This window comes from Fukomys damarensis, unplaced genomic scaffold (genome assembly GCF_012274545.1).
Source record: "Fukomys damarensis isolate Sample0158 unplaced genomic scaffold, DMR_v1.0_HiC HiC_scaffold_17, whole genome shotgun sequence".
In the NCBI taxonomy this organism is placed as follows: Eukaryota; Metazoa; Chordata; class Mammalia; order Rodentia; family Bathyergidae; genus Fukomys; species Fukomys damarensis.
In genome coordinates, this window is record NW_022900929.1 from 15,372,636 (window position 1) to 15,390,227 (window position 17,592).

Consider the following 17,592-nt stretch of genomic DNA (forward strand, 5'->3'; position numbering starts at 1 on the left):
AGTTGACAGCATGTATTCTCTTAATACTAATTTTCTGTGAACTACATTTTCAGATCTGGAGGACCCAACACCGGTTTCTCTGAGTCCAGGGGTAGGGAATCAAGTTTGCTTTGTGATTATTGCTTGATCCTGAATTAATTCTTTCTGTCCTTTAAGTGTGTCCCTTTTCTGCTGTCTTGAAATTATTCCTGTTCTTCATCTCTTAAAATACCACCACTGTAGTGGCATTTTATCATGTGTTCAAGATGGCAGAGCATGGCTGACAGCTGCAAAAGGATTTTGGACATTCTGGGGCCTAGAAGACTATTGTGCATTCCCCTACCAGGCACTTCTTATAGGATGTTTTCTTTGCAAAGGTCAGCCTCCTCCAAATCCGTGTGCACTTCCCCCTCCCCTTTGTCTTTCTTCCCTTTTTTTCCCTCTGCCTCTGGCTCCTACCCACAGAGAGTTAGCTACTGTGACAGAGGGGTGGTGTGGTTCTGGGGCTTGAACCCTGGGCCTCACACATGCCAGGCAAGTGCTGTACCACTCAGCTATTCCTGGCCAGCCCTAGCCATTTCCTTTGCAGTTTCTTTCTTTCATTTTCAGAACATACCTTGAAAAGACACGATATGTAGATGCTCTAGCAATTAGTTTTGCTCAAGAATAAAGTTCTTATCCTTAAGAGGAACTCTTTTTAAAATATCAGTTTTCACTCATATCTTGCCTAGGTGTGCCTTTATTTTTAAATTGGGGATTGAACCTAGGTCCTTTGCCCTGAGCAATACCCCAGCCCTTACTTCTATTTTTTATTTTGAGAGATGGTCTCACTGAAATGCCCAGACTGGATTTGAACTTGTGATCGCCCTGCCTCAGCCTCTCAGAGTGCTGGGATTACAGGTGTGTGCCACTGTGCCTGGCTTGTGTGTCAATTTTTCAAGGGAATAATATCTAAACGAAACCCTAAATCAGTTCATAGTGCACTCTGTCGCACTCCACAAGTCAGGTTTTGTGCACAAGTTTGTTATCATTACTAATAATATAAACAGAACAGTTTGGCTATTTACAGTGAAGCTGTTTCTTAACAGTGTGGCTTTTTTGAAGTTAACAGAAACTTACTAGTCTGGTGGTTATTCGGAAGGTAGAAATTCAGTAATCTTAGGAGTACCATAAATATTTATTCTAATTAGGTGAACTACAATACAATAATAATAGCCCAATAACTGAATACTCATCTCCTTTTGTCAAAAAAGAAACAACGATTGATCAGGGATATGTGTTTTGGCCCGTCCAGATTTCTCAGGAGGCTATCTCACTGCTGTTTGGTAAAGAGACTGTCAAAAAACAAAGATTAAAAGCATAAGACTGAAAGACTCTGACTCAGTTAAAATGCTTGTTTTTGGTGGGCCACTGTGCTGGCCCTTCCTATGTCCTTCCTGCCTGGCAGAAGAGAAGTCTGGAATCACAATTCCCAATTTTCCCGTGTGTGTGTGTGTGTGTGTGTGTGTGTGTGTGTGTGTGTGTATGTGCAGCCAATTAGAATCTCCTGGGAGATGTGAGAGCAGAAGAGAGGGACTTTTACCCACAGGGTCATTTCCAGCTGAGGGTATGAGTCAAGGTCAGCATGTGGCTTAGCAGCAGCCACAGTCAGTCACCAGGAGTCACCTCCTTCAAGCTGTACACTGGGAGGGAATGAGCTGCTTTCCAGCCCTTTTTGTTTCTGGGCAGGCTCTGGAGAAGCACATACTTCAGTGTTGCCAGAGACGGCCAGAGATGGTGCTCTAGGCCAATTCCCCAGGGGATGCAGTGGCTCCTAGCAATGATTCTCAGCCTTAAGTCCCAGTATTAACATTCTTTACACTTGGAATTCAGTCATGTGACACATAATGACACTCTGTTCATTGATGGACTGCATATATGCTATATAGATGAGGTGTGTAGTAGGCTATACCATTTAGGTTTGTGTAAGCACTTTCTGCAGTGTTCCCACAGTGAGAAAATCACCTAACAATGCATTTCTCAGAACAGACCTTTGCTGTTAAGTGACATATGACTGATTTTTCTTTTCCAGACTGAACTCTAACTGGTGTCTCAAGGGGTTAATGACAAATATAGAGTCAATTGTGTAACAGTGGTACAAAGTTCAAGAGGGAGAAAATGGAAATATACTGTCATAAGGCTCTTGCATATGAAATGGCATAATATTGCTTTAAGGTAGACTGTGGTAATTAAAATACATCCAATAAAAAGCCTTTAAATTGTCTCAAAAAGTTATTGCTAATAGAATTATAAGAACTGCTCTTAATTTAAAAAGGAAGAAAAAGAAAATAACAGATTGGATAAATAAGAAAGATTTGGATTGGGTTTGAATTGCAACTCAGCCATTTCAATAGTCACAGTGTTAATTGTCCTGTAAATACTGTAACTAAAAAGCAGAGATTGTTAGAGCAAATCAAAAGCAACACCTAACTAGATGCTGCCTGTGAAATATCCACATTAAAAATAAAACCACCCATAGATTAAAAGCAAAAGGATGGGAAATAATGTACCAAGCTAACACTAATTAGTCGAAATTGGAAGTGAATTGTTACTATTACTAAAAAATATTACCAGGAACGAAAATAGTCATTTCCAAATAATGAAGGAGTTGATAAAAAAGACATAACCATCCTAACAAGTAGGTACCCAGTAAGAGTTTCAAAATACATGGGTGCAAAACTGTAAAACTAAAAGAAGAAATATACAAATCTGTAACATAATTCTGTCCATAGATTTCACTTCCCCTCTGTAATTGTTACAACAATTAGAGAACAAATCAGCAAGGATATGGAAGACCTAATAGCATCATCAGTCATTTTGGTCCAGCGGACTTAGGGAAGTTCCCCTCAGCATCAGAAGAATTCCTGTTCTTTTCAAGTTTTCCCAGAACACAACCAAGTGTGTTCATCAGCTTTCTACTACTGTAACCAACACCTGAGGTGAATCAACTCATAAAGAGACAAAGGTTATCTTAGCCTGCGGTTTTGGAGGTTTCAGTCCATGGTTAGTGAGAACATTCCAGATCCAAACTGTAACATTAAGATATCCCTACTCTGGATCACGAAGCACATCTCAATACCTTTAAAAGGAACCACACCATGTAAAGAATGTTCTCTAATCACAGTGGAATTACATAAGAAACCAATAATAGCAAAATATGTAGAAATTCCGCAAAAATCTGGAAGAAATCTTGAACCAAGATTAGAGCAGTGGGTAAAGGAAGCGGGGCAGAAGTGGTGGGGAGTAGTCACACTTGGGCCCCAAAAGTGAAGGACAGGGGCCTGCCTGAGGTGACAGTGATGGTTGACACTCAGAGACATTCAAGAACTGAGTTTAAGGGATGTAGATTATTCTTAGAGATTATTTTAAAAATCAGCTTGGATTATATTGAGTTGCTGTGTAACTTGAAAAAGTGGACTTGAGTCAGACATAGTGGCTTGAGCCCTTAATCCCAGTACTCTGGGAAGCTGAGGCAGGAGGATTGCAAGTTTGAGCCCAGCCTGGCCTTCACACTGAGCTATATCCCTGGCCTTTTTTTGTTTTTAATATTTTACTTTGAGATAGAACCTCACTAAGTTACTAATTTTCCCAGGCAGGCCTTGAACTTACAGTCCTGGGTCAGTCTCCCAGAGTGATGGGATGACAGGCAACTGCTTCCACTCCTGGCATGCGTGATGGCTTCGCATATGTCCTGGGCTGGCTGGTCCTCTGGTTTGCTGTTCCCTGTGAGATGGCTGGACTATTCTCAAAGCCCTTCTTGGTGCCCTGTGTTTCAGCCTAAGAGGAAGTTTGGTGTGGTGGTGGTTGGTGTTGGCAGAGCTGGCTCCCTGCGGATGAGGGACTTACGGAGTCCACATGAGTCCTCGGCGCTCCTGAACCTGATTGGCTTCGTGTCCAGGTGCTTGACCTTGCTCTGGGCCTCGTCACTCAGCACAAGCACACTGAGAGATGAGGGATGTGGAGATTTTCTTGACCTGGGGGAGGGGGAGGGACAGCCTATGAGCTCTCAAGATGGGCCTGGGGCCGAAGAGTGCTGAGCCCACAGCTGGGAGGGGCAGCAAGCAGGATGCTGGGGGGCTGCAGAGAAGAGCTGGGAAGCCAGGACAGGGCCTGTTCCTTCTGAAGGGGCACAGCCAACCCGTGCTGGGTGGGCTTGACAGAGAGCTTTGGTGTGTACCAGCTGTGACATCTGTCATCAGAGCAGCCATCCTTGTGATGGCCCTGGGCTTTACATACATTACATCATTCTAAGATCCTCATCAGCCCCAGTTTACAGATAAGGGAGCTGAGCCTCAGAAAGGTTGAGTCATCAGTTTAAGGTCACACAGCAGGAAGAATTGAAGAGGTAGATTTGAATGTAGGTCTGCTTGGTTCCACCTAGTAGCTTGATTAAACATAGTAGGGCCTTAGCACTGCACTACATCCCTAGTTTTGTTTTGTTTTTTTTTTTAATTTTGAGACAGGGTCTCACTAAGTTGCTAAGTTGCACAGGCTGGACTTGAACTTGTGATCCTCTTGCCTCAGCCTCCCGGAATGCTGGGATTATAGGCCTGTGCCACCATCCCCAGCTGAGCCTAACATTTCTTTAAGGATTCCTTTATTTCCTACAACTTGAAGAAAACCAAACTTATTGCCCTGTAATCTTCCCCTCACCTACACACGTGTGTGCACACCACTCTCCAACCTAATCCAGTGTAGCATCATTTATCAGTATTCATTGTGAGCTACATCCTGGCAGATGCTGGCTGAGTGTGGAGCTGTGCAGTAAGTAGTTTAGGCAAATTGCTATTTTCTAGTGCTTGAGAGACAGCAGATAAATGTTTTTGTAAAGCCTAAGGAACCATTGTGATGGTCATTGCAGACATTTTTTCATATTTTAGCTCCCAAGACTACTTTCGTCTAGTCTGTCTGTCCTGAGGTCCAGTCCCTGTTTGAAGGATTGAAAGTGGGCTTTGAGACATGAGGAAGCCCCAGAAGGACTAGAGTTTACTCAGGGCTGGCCCTGTCCTCAGCAGATGCCAAGGGTGCACAGGATGGGGGCCCTCAGTTTTATGAGCTAGAAAACTGTCCTGCACCCCTGTCAGAAGCTGAGACAACTCTACGTTTGGCCTCAGGGCTAAGGTGGAACCTATTCTTTCTCCTGAAGTCCCAGTTTTCTGCCAGTGGGCTGACACAGAGGGAACTCCCAGACCCCCAGTTCATAGCCCTGCCTTCATCCCTGATTCCCCAAGACAGACTTGATAGGTTCAGCCACCTCCCCAGGAAACCTGTTTGGAAACCCAGTGGTGGTGAACCTATGGCACGTGTGTTTGTATCACTGAAAGCTCTAAAAGTTTCGCTATCACTGCCCAAGATAAACTGTGTTCCTTGCCTTTCCTGAGTCTCCCACCACTGCTTCCCCAATGTCCTTTGCCTACTGTTGTTTGCCACCTGCTGGTTGCCCTGGGCAGCTGTGGCCGCTGTGTGTGACCTCTGCCCTCCAGCCCCAGCACTGCAGTGTGGTACAACTGCCATGGCTTTCTTTGGCTCTTCTACAGCTCTGGTGGTCATGCCTTGCTGGACTAGGCTAGTTCAGCCATGCAGGAGGCAGGGACCTTCACCTTCTCCTCAATGGACCCTCAACCTGGAAGTCCATGACAGTTTAGAGCCCAGACATGTCCACATATTGGATTTGGATTAGGTTTCTTTGTCACAATGTGGGACCAAGAACTTGGAACTGGAAGTGACCTAGCAATCACTTCTCGTGAGACAAAAAGCATGTTCTTATTTTAGAGAAGAAGGCACTCAAAGACTCCTTAAAGTCTGATGTGTTGTGAGCGGCACCTGATGCCAGGTCCTCTGACTTCAGCCCTGAGGCTTTTTCTCCTCACTCCACAAATGGAAAGTACCCTGGAAGTGGGGGAGAGATTCATTTATTCATTTCCAAAAGCTGATTCCTGGGGCATTGTTGGGAGCTGGGGAGAAAGATGATGCTTATTAATTTATTAGTTTCTTTTTTACTGTCTATGTTTGCTGCACATTCTGCACACTCACCTTGGGGAATTGGTGCATACACACATTGCATCTTAATCATTTTTATTTCCCCCTTCCTTCTACTTAGTTTTGCACTCCATTGTTTTGTCTTTGTTGTTGTTGTTATTACTGAGAAATAGACGGGAGCTTGGGAACATTGATGGCGTTCGGCAGATTTCTTTGGAAGATGCTCTCTCCAGCCCAGAGGTTGAGGTTGCCTACATCTGCAGTGAAAGCGCCAGTCATGAGCACCACATCAGGTAGGTTTTTCCTGCAGCTGTTTTTGCCTTGCACGGGTGAAAATGACCACCTGAGCTCAGACCCTCAAAAGTATCTTGGTAGTCAAGGGGGGAACTTATGACTACTCTGCGGCCTTTAAAAACTGTTATCTGGGAGAACTGTGCCAGGGTGGAGCACTTGCCTAGCATGTGCAAGGCCCTGGGTTTGATCTTCAGTGCTGCTGAAAAATTTAAAAATAAAAATAATTGTCAAAGCATTAAAAAATTCGTGTTGACAGTTACAAATATCTAGGAAAATGAAAACAATAGGTAAAAGCATATTTATTTGGCATGCTACAATTTGAAACATCAGAAACATTAAGAATCAGTGGGATTTTCTTGGTGAAAAACTCAGAGAAGTTTGAACAGAGCTCCCCCTTCTTATCACATGACTTAGGATATGGAGCCCTAGCATTTGATCTTCACACTTTCAATGTCGGGGAATGTTTCTGAGAGTCCCCTTTACTAGGAATTGTTTTTGCATGAGGTAAGTGAGCAAGGACATAGTGTCATTGAGGAGGGGAAATGACACTGTTTGTAGAGCAGCAGGAAAAAGCCTCGCCCCCCCCCATGTAAATGCAAAGCTCAGAGTCCTTTAAGCATCTTCTGGGCTCTGGTGCAGGAGAAGGAGCCCCAGCAAACCTGGTATTTCCTGCAGGGAAGAGTGATCTGGCTCCCCGTGTCCCAGCTTCCCCTCCGGGTTCTCATACCAGGCCCCAACCTTCATCAGTCTAGCTCTGGAGTGGATAGAAACTTCCCTGCCACCAGAGTAATTTTCTTTAAAACATCAATCATGTGGGCGGGGGATTTAGCTCAGTGGTTCCACTGCCTGCCTCGCAGGAGCAAGGTGCCGACTTCGATCCCCGGTAAAAAAAAAAAAAAAAAGGTAGCAATCACGTAACTCGCTGCTTATAAATGCTTGTACACTGGTATCATGAGCATAAACCCATACTCCTGGCTGACAGCATTCTAGGTCCTTTGCAGTCGGGAGCCCAGCTGCTCTTCCAACCCCGTTTCCCTCCATTCTCTGTATCCTATTCCCCAGCCACACAGAAATTTGCAAATCAACAAAGCACCACAGAACGCCCAAGCCCCTGCACCTGCTGCGCAGAGTTGCACTTGGAAAACTCCTACTCATGCTTCGGGACCCAATTCTCAAGCCATTAGTGAAATCTTATCAGACTGTTTCGGGCAGCCCTAATGGCCATGGGCTCTGTAGTCTTTATTTGAAGCTGTTACATAATAACAAGTAATTTATTTGTTAATATCTTTCTTTTCTAGAGTAACTGGTGAATAGGGATAAATAGCACTTAGTTGAAAAAAATACTGGATGAATATTCAGATTAATATGTAACTGGAGCGTTGTGTCACAGGAGAGTGCGAATAGAGTGAGCGGATATATTCCTCCACGGCCTGCCTCCATTGCGCGCCTGCGCACAGAGTCCTGGTTGCTGTTGCACAGATTTGACGCATTCTTTCTCTGTGTTTTTCTCTTTCCCCAAAGGCAGTTCCTTGACGCTGGCAAGCACGTCTTAGTGGAGTACCCCATGACGCTGTCTCTGGCGGGAGCTCAGGAGCTGTGGGCCCTGGCGGAGCAGAAAGGTAACGGTGCTCCTCTGTGTTCGAGCAGACCCTCTGCAGAAGGGCTTATGTTCCAGAGTTTCTTCTTTATGCCTTTTCAATCCTAACCTTATTTCAGACCCAATATCCTGCTAACCTGGTCTTTTGGGCTCCTAACTCCTTCCTGCCCCATGCTGTAGCAGCACTTGAGGAGCTCTATGTGGAGAGCAGAGGGATGGGTGGAACTCTGCAGACTTTTGACCAAGGCTTATTTATCTTCTGTTGCTTTAATGAAAAAAAATAAAGATTCACTTCTACCTTTGCTAGGGTCATAACACATGATACTTACTCTGCTAACAGAAAAATGCTCAGATCTGTCTGAGTAATTATATAGACATACATAGTTTTTGTTGTTTCACTAAAGGAATGACTAATTTATTAAATGTTTACTGTATTGCAGAAACTTGGAAACTCTTTTAAGCACTTTGTATTCTGTAATATCCTAAAAATCCTTAGCTGTGGATATTCCAGTCTATTTTCTGTTGCTATAACAGAACACATGAACCTGGGTAATTTATAATGAAAAGGGGTTTATTTAGCTCACAGTTCTAGAGGCTGGAAATCCAAGATCAGGTGGCTGCCTCAGTGGCTTTCAGTGAGGGTCTCTTGATGCTCCATGCATGCAGAAGAAGGGGAAGAAAAGCTGGCACAATCAAAGAGAGAAGGGGCAAACTCTTACCAGAGCTGACCCCATCTGTGAGAGCCAAAACTCACGTGAAAAAGGAGTTAATCCATTCATTGACCCAGATCTCTCCCCACCTCTAACACTCCTACTTGAGGACCCAGACATGTCCAAAGCCTGTGTAGCAGTAGGGACTTTCTGTAGCTTATGTGTAGAGAACCATGGCTCAAAGATGTTAAAGAATTCATGCAAGGCCACAGAGTAAAATGACTACAGTGTGCAAGGTGGAAGTTAGAATCCAGTACAAACCATGTGGCTATGAAGTACAAGGTGGAAATTAGAATCCTCGAGGTCCTAGTTTATTCCCTAAGCCTGGCTGCTCCCCAGAGGTTTCTATGTCTATAGTGATTGGATCAGTCCCTCTGTGAAGGCAACTAGAATATTTAGGGACTAAAGGAAATCATTAAATGAAGTTTAAGTCACAAATTCTTTTGTCCCAATATTTGGTGTTAGAGATGTTAAATCCATAAACAGAACATGATGAACAATTATGAGAGTCACTAAAGAAAGCACCCTGTGCCTACCATGGAGAGAGACCAATCACACTTTAACGAAACTTTTGTCTCCAACACTAGGCTATAGTCCTGAAGGTTTAGCCTGCTTTCCTTTGTAGCCCCAGTAGCTAAATACTGACTGGAACTTAGCTGGCCCTCAGGAGATGTTTGTGGGAAGAACAGATGGATGATAAATATAGAAATGAATGAGGGATGGGAGCTTTGGGTCACCTATGTGTGTCTGTGGAGAAAGTAACAAGACGCCAAACTATGTCCCACAGGTTTCCTGCTAAGTGCAAAGAGAAAGAAATCTTTTATTAGGAAGAGCTCTGTTGTCAGCATCTTAACCACAGGGTTACATGTATGAGTCAGTCCAATATCCCAGCCAGTTGGTGTGATACGTGTAGCATTACTTGTGTAGTATACTTGCACATTGCTTACGTGGGTTTAATACAGACTTTCACTTCAAAGGAAATGCAATGATAGAGGAATAAGTTAAAGGACACGATAAAAAACAAAACAAAACAAAAAACAAGCAGCTGAGTTCTGTGGCACATGCCTGTAATCTTGGCTGCTTGGGAGGCAGGAAGATCTCAAGTTCAAGGCCGCCTGGTCAATTTAGTAAGAGTCTGTCTGAAAATTAAAAGAAAAAAAAAAATTTAAACAGTTGAGGAAGTAGCTCAGTGACAGAGGAAATACATACATGAGGCCCTGGGTTTGATTGCCAGGACTGAAAAGAAAGCAAACAAAACAAAACAAAATGATCAAATCAAATCAAAACAAAAAAGCAAGCTGGAACGTTGGACACTACAACATAAGAGACTACATTTCTTCAAAAGAGAATGCCTCATGTATACTGTTTTTCTTTTAAAGTATGCACTGCAAGGAAAGGGGGCGAAGGAGTGGCTTTCCACTGAGAGGGTAGAAAAACTGTCTCAGCAGATAATTGAGGCCAGTATGATTGTGCTGTGAGTACTACCTACTGTTGATAGGATGCGATAAAAATAGCCCTTTGTGGTTTCCTTCCCCAAAACTCCCAAACCCAATTTAATGATGAGAAAGATGCAGGTAAATGAGGGATAGTCTACAAAATATTTGGCCAGTGTTCTCAGAACTGTCAAAAACAAGGAAAGTCTGAGGGACTTCCCAACTGTGGAGGAGCGTACAAATACATAGAAACAGGAAAAGCTACCAGGCCAAAACATCTTTACAGCTTCTTTAAAGAATCCAAGATTATAGTTTTGCATGTTAAGGCATTCTCCTCTTTGAAGGGGAGGGGTGTCATTTCATAATCACCTGGCTGTGCCAATTCCTTGAATGAAGAATCCTTTTAGGTCTTGCCCTTTATAAGCCCTTTGCATTGCAGGTTTTAGATTATTTTTGTCCTGCACTGCCCCCTGATGTTCAGAATATAAAATACCCTGTTGCCTCAGCACCTCCTTGATACCCCGTTGCCTTTGGGGACAGGTGGACACCATTTTAGATTTTCCTTTCTGTTGTAACCAGAGACCCTGGGCCACCTTCACTGGGAGTGTGTCATTCTGGCATCTGCTTGTGGCATTATAAGTGCTATGTGTCTTGTGCTAGAGGAAGACAGACGTAGCCTTTAGGATGGATGTACAGCTGGTGGTGACTGGTTCTTTATTCCATTTTTGTCACAACAGGAAAAATCTTGCATGAGGAGCATGTGGAACTCTTGATGGAGGAATTTGCATTCCTGAAAAAAGAAGTGGTAGGGAAAGAGCTACTGAAAGGATCCCTTCTCTTCACAGGTCAGTTGTGTGCAGGATATCAGATCACAGGGGAGGTCGGAGACCAATCACTTTTTTTCCTGTCTCTCCAGGATGTGAGCTTGGATTCACTTTTGCTAGAGACTTTCTGACTCAGGGCCAATAAAATTTATTTTTTCCATGCTTCTGTGGGCAATGAAAATATGTATTTTATTTTTTCCTTAAGTGAGATTTAATTGCTTGGTGGGATCTTAGGTAAAAACACAAAACAAAACATGTTAGAGCTCAAGAATCTTTTGCTTCTGTCCCAATCCATTAGGCAGAAATTTCCCTCATAAAATCTTAACAGTTGGAGATTATTTTTCAACAGCAGGTTTTATGTGAAAACTCTTTTAAAAGGTCTGGGAGGTGGGTGCTTGGAGAGGAGGATATTTCATACTTCTCCTCAAAAGCAAATAGAATATACATAGCCCCTTTCCTCCTCTGGTAAATTATAAGGGCAGAAGCTACTACCATGGTATTGAATACAGTGTGTATTTGGCTTTTTGTTTCATGGTGGTCATTCTAGAGCAGCTCCACTGGCAACAGGAAATGAGCATACTGGAGACTCTTCTTGTGGTCACTGTCCCTTTATGAGTGTGTAGGCAATATGGTAGAACCTCATTTCAAGTAGTCGTCATCTTTGAAAATGATGTGAGAGTGTGGCAATAAGCAGTAACTATTCATCTGTACAAGGGACTGTGGTATGAATGCGACATACATTATCAATGATAATTCCTGCGACAGACAGTCTTGTAAAGGTGGTTTTTATCACCCTCATGGTATAGGCCATGAAATTGAAACACAGTGGGAGTGGCTTCATCAAGGTCACATGGCAGTCATGTGACAGAGCCTGGTTGAAGTGAGACTCTGAGGCTTGAGTTTTTCATGGCTGATCAGAGAACCAGAGCAGATGGTGCCCAGCTCAGAAGGAGCTTGTTTCTGAAGTTTGACATTTAGAGCCTAGTAATTTCACTCAATTTATTTACAGTCTTTTCTATAGAGTGTGGTCATTGTTTTAAGTGAATTTCATAGACATGTGTTTGGTGTCTAACGCAACTTTGTTTAAATTTTGGTCATGTGTAAGATTTGGGCTGGGTGTGGAGGAGAGCAATATGTAACCAGATTTCTCCAAAGGACACTCATTTGAGTGTACCTTTTTATACCCAAGATTATGAAGACTGAAAAAACACTTCACACTGGATCTCTTTTCTGATATTGAACTAGCTTAAAGGAATTACAATTTTATTCACCTTTCCAGCTACCACTGTGCCTTCACTTTATTGCTATTTACATGTGTAAGCATATACAAAAGTCAGGTTTAAGGCCTGTGGTTTAGCTCAGGGGCACCACACTTGCCTCGAAAGCACAAGGTCCTGCATTCAATCCCTGGTACCAGAAAAAAAAAATCAGGTTTTAGGGGCTAAAATATCTTGGTTTTTCTGTGTTTATGAGACAACTTTAAAACAGTAATTGGAGAGGATATATGTGTATATTATATGAGTTCTTATCACGGGGTGATTGAAACAGTTTAAAAACTTCTTACTGTAAAAAAAAAAAACCACATTGCCATCAATCTTCCTTAAATGTCCCCCTCAAATATCCCCCTCCTTGCCTTGAAAACATTTATTTCGTAGTCCTTACCACATTCTGAAGGAGTCCTGGAAGTTCTCCTTTGTAAGTGTCTTTATGAAGTTTGTTTAAAAAATATGGCGAATGCTGCTGCCAAGCACCGTCCAACAGAAAGGCAGGCTAGTCAAAGCATTACGGTGCGTCCTCACCTACTATATCTGCTGGATCTGGCACTGTGTGACTTGTGGCTCTTCCCCCAAAGTACAGATAACCATGCAAAGGAAGTGTTTTGACCTGATTCAAGACGTCAAGGTAGCCAGGACGGCCCAGTTATGCACACTTAACAAAAAAGGGCTTACAGAACTGCTTCAGAAAGTAGCAAGAAAAAGTGAGTTGTTCTAAGCGAAGGGGATTAATGGCACAGTGACTTGTACTGTAATGAATTATTTTTCACTTAAATATACACTGGTTTTTTCGGTCATACTTTGTATGTGTTTATAAATCTACAGAACATATTGTGTGTTTATAAATCTACATATTAGCATCCTGGAACTTTTTATTATTTTTGCTGGATCGACTGCAGTTGCTAGGAGAGTTTCTTATTTTAGTAATAAAGCTGAATTTAATAAAACAGGTGAAAGAGAGATACCTCTGTGAGAGTTCACATTTAGTCACCTGGATTGTCAGTGCTGGCACTCACCATGCAGACCCTGTGAGGCAGGGTCTCCCAGCCTTGTCCCCCCATGGCACCTAGGGCTGCCCTTCCTCCGCCACTCCTTCTTCTCCATTGCCTATGGCCTTTGTGGTTCCCCACAGCTGCCCCACTGGAAGAAGAGCGGTTCGGCTTCCCTGCCTTTAGTGGCATCTCTCGCCTGACTTGGCTGGTCTCTCTCTTCGGGGAGCTTTCTCTCGTGTCTGCCACTCTGGAGGAGCGGAAGGAAGAGAAGTACATGAAAATGACCGTTTCCCTGGAGACCAAGAACAAATGGTAAGTTGGGAGAAACCCTGAGGAGGAAGAGGAGGAGGAGGAGGGGGAGGGGGAGGGGGAGGAATCATCCTGGCCCTTTCGGGTGTCCATGAGGATGAGTTCAGAGGGTCCCTGAGGGGCCACACCCTGGTTTCTACCCCAGGAGAGCTGCCTGCTTCTGTATCGAGTTGAGATGTCACTAACATTGCCTGATTTCTTGGCCCTGCCATGCTGTGAGATAAAGGAGACCCACATGTGCCATTTGCTGTCGGTACATAGCAATTTCCATGACTCAAGCAGGTTGCCGATGTCACATAGCAAGAGCTGGTTTATCTATTTTTGACATGTATTCTCCCTGTGCTGCCTAGGCTGGCCCCAACTTCTCAGCTCAAGCACTCCGCTCACCTCTTCCTCTGAAGTAGTTGGCACTATAGCCATGGGCCACCATGCCTAGTTGTCATTATTTATTTTTGCTCATAAGGAAGTGGACATGCAGGAAATATCATGACATTCAGCACTGTCTCAAACCACAAGGTTCTGTGTTATTTGGAAGGACATGAGATATTTTCTTATGTGAATCACAGTATTTGGAATACCTCAAATTTATTTTTATCCATAGTTAAAATCAAGCAATGAATAAATTGCATTAAAATTAATCTTAAGCTGAAAGTGGTGGACACACCTGTAAACCCAGTACTCAGGAGTCTGAAACAAGAGGGTCATGAATTTGAAGACAGCCTGGGCTATAGAATGAGTTTGAGGTCAGCCTGAGCTACATAGCAAGACCTCGCTTCAAAACCAACCAGGCAACCAGCCAAAATTCTTTGTCATCACATTCTGGAACATTCACAGGCTATACTGTGAGTCTTTAAAACTAGTCATGGGAATTAATTTTTAGGTGACTTTAACCTAACTTTTTGACAGCGCTTACAGTCGTAATTGATATTTAAAATTTGAGTCAGAACTAAAAAATTTAGTTCATGGAGGTTATTAAGGTAAGTAAAACTAATATTAATTTTACTTATCAATTCATCTGTAGTTTCCTAGATTCCTCGAATGACCTGAACAGGATATCTTGACTTACATGGGTGAGCTCTAAGCACACATGAAGCTTTACCATCACTTTCAGCATGGAAAACTTGCTGAGCCTCGTTTCTTCAAGGCCTGTGGGTCCCTGCTGGATGTTTGTGCCCAATGCTGAAGTACATTGTGTGTGACAGGGAAACACCTCCTTATTCTGTGACAGCAGCCCTGGCTTCTGGTTTTGCCCTGGAAGAATACTTTGAGATTTATAGATTTATGGTCTCCCTCTCTCTTGAAGCTTCTCCTAGCCTACAGGCTGGGTTCTATTTCGGCTAGAAGTAGATGTCTTTCTAGAACTTGTTGCCATACTTTAGGAACCACTATGGTTGTCTCAGGAAAGAACTCAAATTACCTCCAAACAAAATGGTAGACACAAGCAGAACACAGGGTAATGGGGGTGGGGTGATAATGTGTGTGATCTTGAAAGGTCACCAAGGAAAGAACTATCTAGACAAGGGTCATTATGTGAATCCACTTTATACATAGTATTAGTATCAGGCATGCCGAGCCCTTTTATAAAGGGTTTAACTTTTCATATTTATACTGACACTCTGAAGTAGGTCTTAGTATCACGTAGGAAACTGAGGCTCAGAGAAGATAAGGAATTTGCCCAAGGACACAGAGCTAACAGGCAGTTGCTCAGCATTCTCTCAGGCTGCCCTTCTTTGGACCCCAAGCTGTGTGCCTCCTCCCCAGCAGAGCCCAGGAAGGGAACAGGAAGGGCTATTTTGGGAGCATGCCAGGTGCTCTCTGTACCTTATATACATATTTATGTGTCAGCCTCTGGCTCTTTAGCCCCAAATCCCAGAATTAGCCAGGAAGCCCCAGAGCCACTTACTTCTGAACACACATTCTTCCCATTTTACCAGCAGTTTTCAGCTATGTCAAAATTGGCAATAGAACCCTTTTTCAGCCTAAATCAAATGTTGTGGATATCCAACATATAATAGATATAACATACAAAGCCAACTGTAGTCACTCCTATGTGGGAGGCTGGAGCCAGAGGATCACTTGAGCCCAGCAGTTTGGGAGCCAGCCTGAGCAGCACAGCAGGACCTTGTCTCCAAGAAAAGGAGCTGCAAGTTTAATCTCTTCTGTTGCAGTTGTTAGGTAGGAGTAGCACCAAAGCTGTGTCCTGCCTGTTCCATTCATCAGGGGTCATTAGAGAATCTCCTCCTCCCCGTGCCTGTACACCGATACTGACAGTCAGGATATGCAGGTGGGTGGATACTGGAGAAGGTGAGAAAGAAGTAGCACTTCCACAGGTAGGAGGCACCCGTGTGGTGAAGGTGAAAATTGGCAGTGCAGGTTGTCAGAGGGAGAGAGGTCCCAGAACTGTATATGAACTCAGACTTGTGTTGTTGGGCTGTGGGGTCACTTGCTGTCTAGAACATGTGTGGGCCAAGATTTCTTATCACCTCTCACCCACCAGTTGGCAGGAAAGTGCCGCTGGCCTGTATTCTCACAGAATCAGTGTGATTTTTCTGAGCTTTTGCTAGACAAGGTCACAGAACGAGGAAGTGCCCTGATGTCTTCCTTCACAGGTGACTGTTGTCTGGACTTCACTTTATGAGCATCAGCCCTGTTCCTCTTAAGCTTTGGCCCATGCTCCATGTCAGACTTGGCAGTCAGGCAGACGCAGGGGGAGGGCTGATCATACCCACTGTATTAATCACGGATCTCCAAAGACAACCAATAGCTTATGTGTGGACAGAGAGGAGAGAGACTTATTAGAGAATTGGCTCATATGATTGGGGTGCCAAGAAGTCCCATGATTGGTCCTCAGCAAACTGGAGTCCTGGGGATACCAGTAGCATAGCTTAGTCCAAATCAGAAAGGCTCAGAACCAGGAAAACTGGTTGTTGTGATTCTTGGTTAAGGCTGAAGGCTGAAAGCCCAGGGAAGGGATCACCAGTGTAAACCCATGCTTGAGTTCAAGGGCCAGTGAACTTGAACTTGGGATATCCAAGGCAAGAGACCACTTATTCCCCATCTGTCAGGGAGACAGAGCAGCTCACCCTCTATATTTATTCTCTCCTTGCCCTTGGCTGAGTGGATTGTACCTGAGCAGTTAAGGGCAAGTCTTCCCCACCTAGTCACTCAAACTTTCATGGTAACCTTCTTTGGAAACACCTTTGCAGATATAGCTGGAAGTCATGTTTGTCGTGTGCCTAGGTATTCCTTCATCCAGTCATGTTGACATCTATAATGACCCATCACACCCAGCTTAGGGGAGTCCTGAGTTCCTCCCTAAGACCCAACATGTTCTCATGTGGCCTCCTTGTGCCCTTTCACACATTTTCACACCTCAGTCTTAAACATTGTCATAGCCTAGCACTCTGGAAGCCAATAACAAAAAGAAGGTGAAGGTGGTTTCCATTTGTTAATTTCATCTGCTTGCCGCAGGCCACACCAACACAGCCAAAAGAGATGATTGGAAGGGAAATCCCAGACCTCACTGTAATGTTCGCTGAGGCTTTCACATCATTCCTACTCCCACTGACAACTCTACCACTGAGCTCAACAGTCCAACCAGATTACTGTGTCCTTGAACCCGGCTCATCCCTGTGGGGAAAGAAGAGGGAGGGGGAAGCAAAGAGAAGTAAGCAGAGGCCTGAAACCAAGTCATTTCACTCCTAGGACTTTGTCCTAAGAAGGGAAGAATATATATATATGTGTTTATAATGTGAAGATGTTGAACGCGGGGTACCCACATCAATTCAAAAATTGGAAGCAACTTAGATATTTGACAATGATAAATTATTAAATAAATTTCATAGTCATATGTGTACACAGTTAAATATAATAGCATGTAGGAGCACAAAGATCTATAGGATTACAAACATACCTAAAAATAAGCAGAATAAACATAATTTTTAAATTGTGGCTTTATAGTTTTTATGCCACATGCATTTAGACAGATATTTGAAAAAAAAAGGTATTAAACTGAAGAAGTTTAAGGAGAAGAATTTGTGTATTTTTTTTCATTTTAAAAGTTGTTAATAGGGGCCAGGGATTTGGCTCAGTGGTTCCACCACCCATCTCACAAGTGCAAGGGCCTGAGTTCGATCCCTGGTACAAAAAAAAAAAAAAAAAA

General features: G+C 43.5%; 1 protein-coding gene across 3 annotated transcripts in view; it reads left to right on the forward strand.

The window, feature by feature from the left end:
* Blvra (biliverdin reductase A) overlaps nt 1–17,592 on the forward strand; it is a 68,108-nt gene that overhangs the window by 49,168 nt on the left and 1,348 nt on the right. For all 3 annotated transcript variants that reach the window (XM_010610844.3, XM_019205517.2, XM_010610843.3), the window contains exons 3-7: nt 3,795–3,916; nt 6,171–6,290; nt 7,813–7,910; nt 10,769–10,876; nt 13,262–13,433. In XM_010610844.3, coding sequence (XP_010609146.1) covers nt 3,795–3,916; nt 6,171–6,290; nt 7,813–7,910; nt 10,769–10,876; nt 13,262–13,433 — 620 coding nt within the window. The remainder of the gene's footprint in view (nt 1–3,794; nt 3,917–6,170; nt 6,291–7,812; nt 7,911–10,768; nt 10,877–13,261; nt 13,434–17,592) is intronic.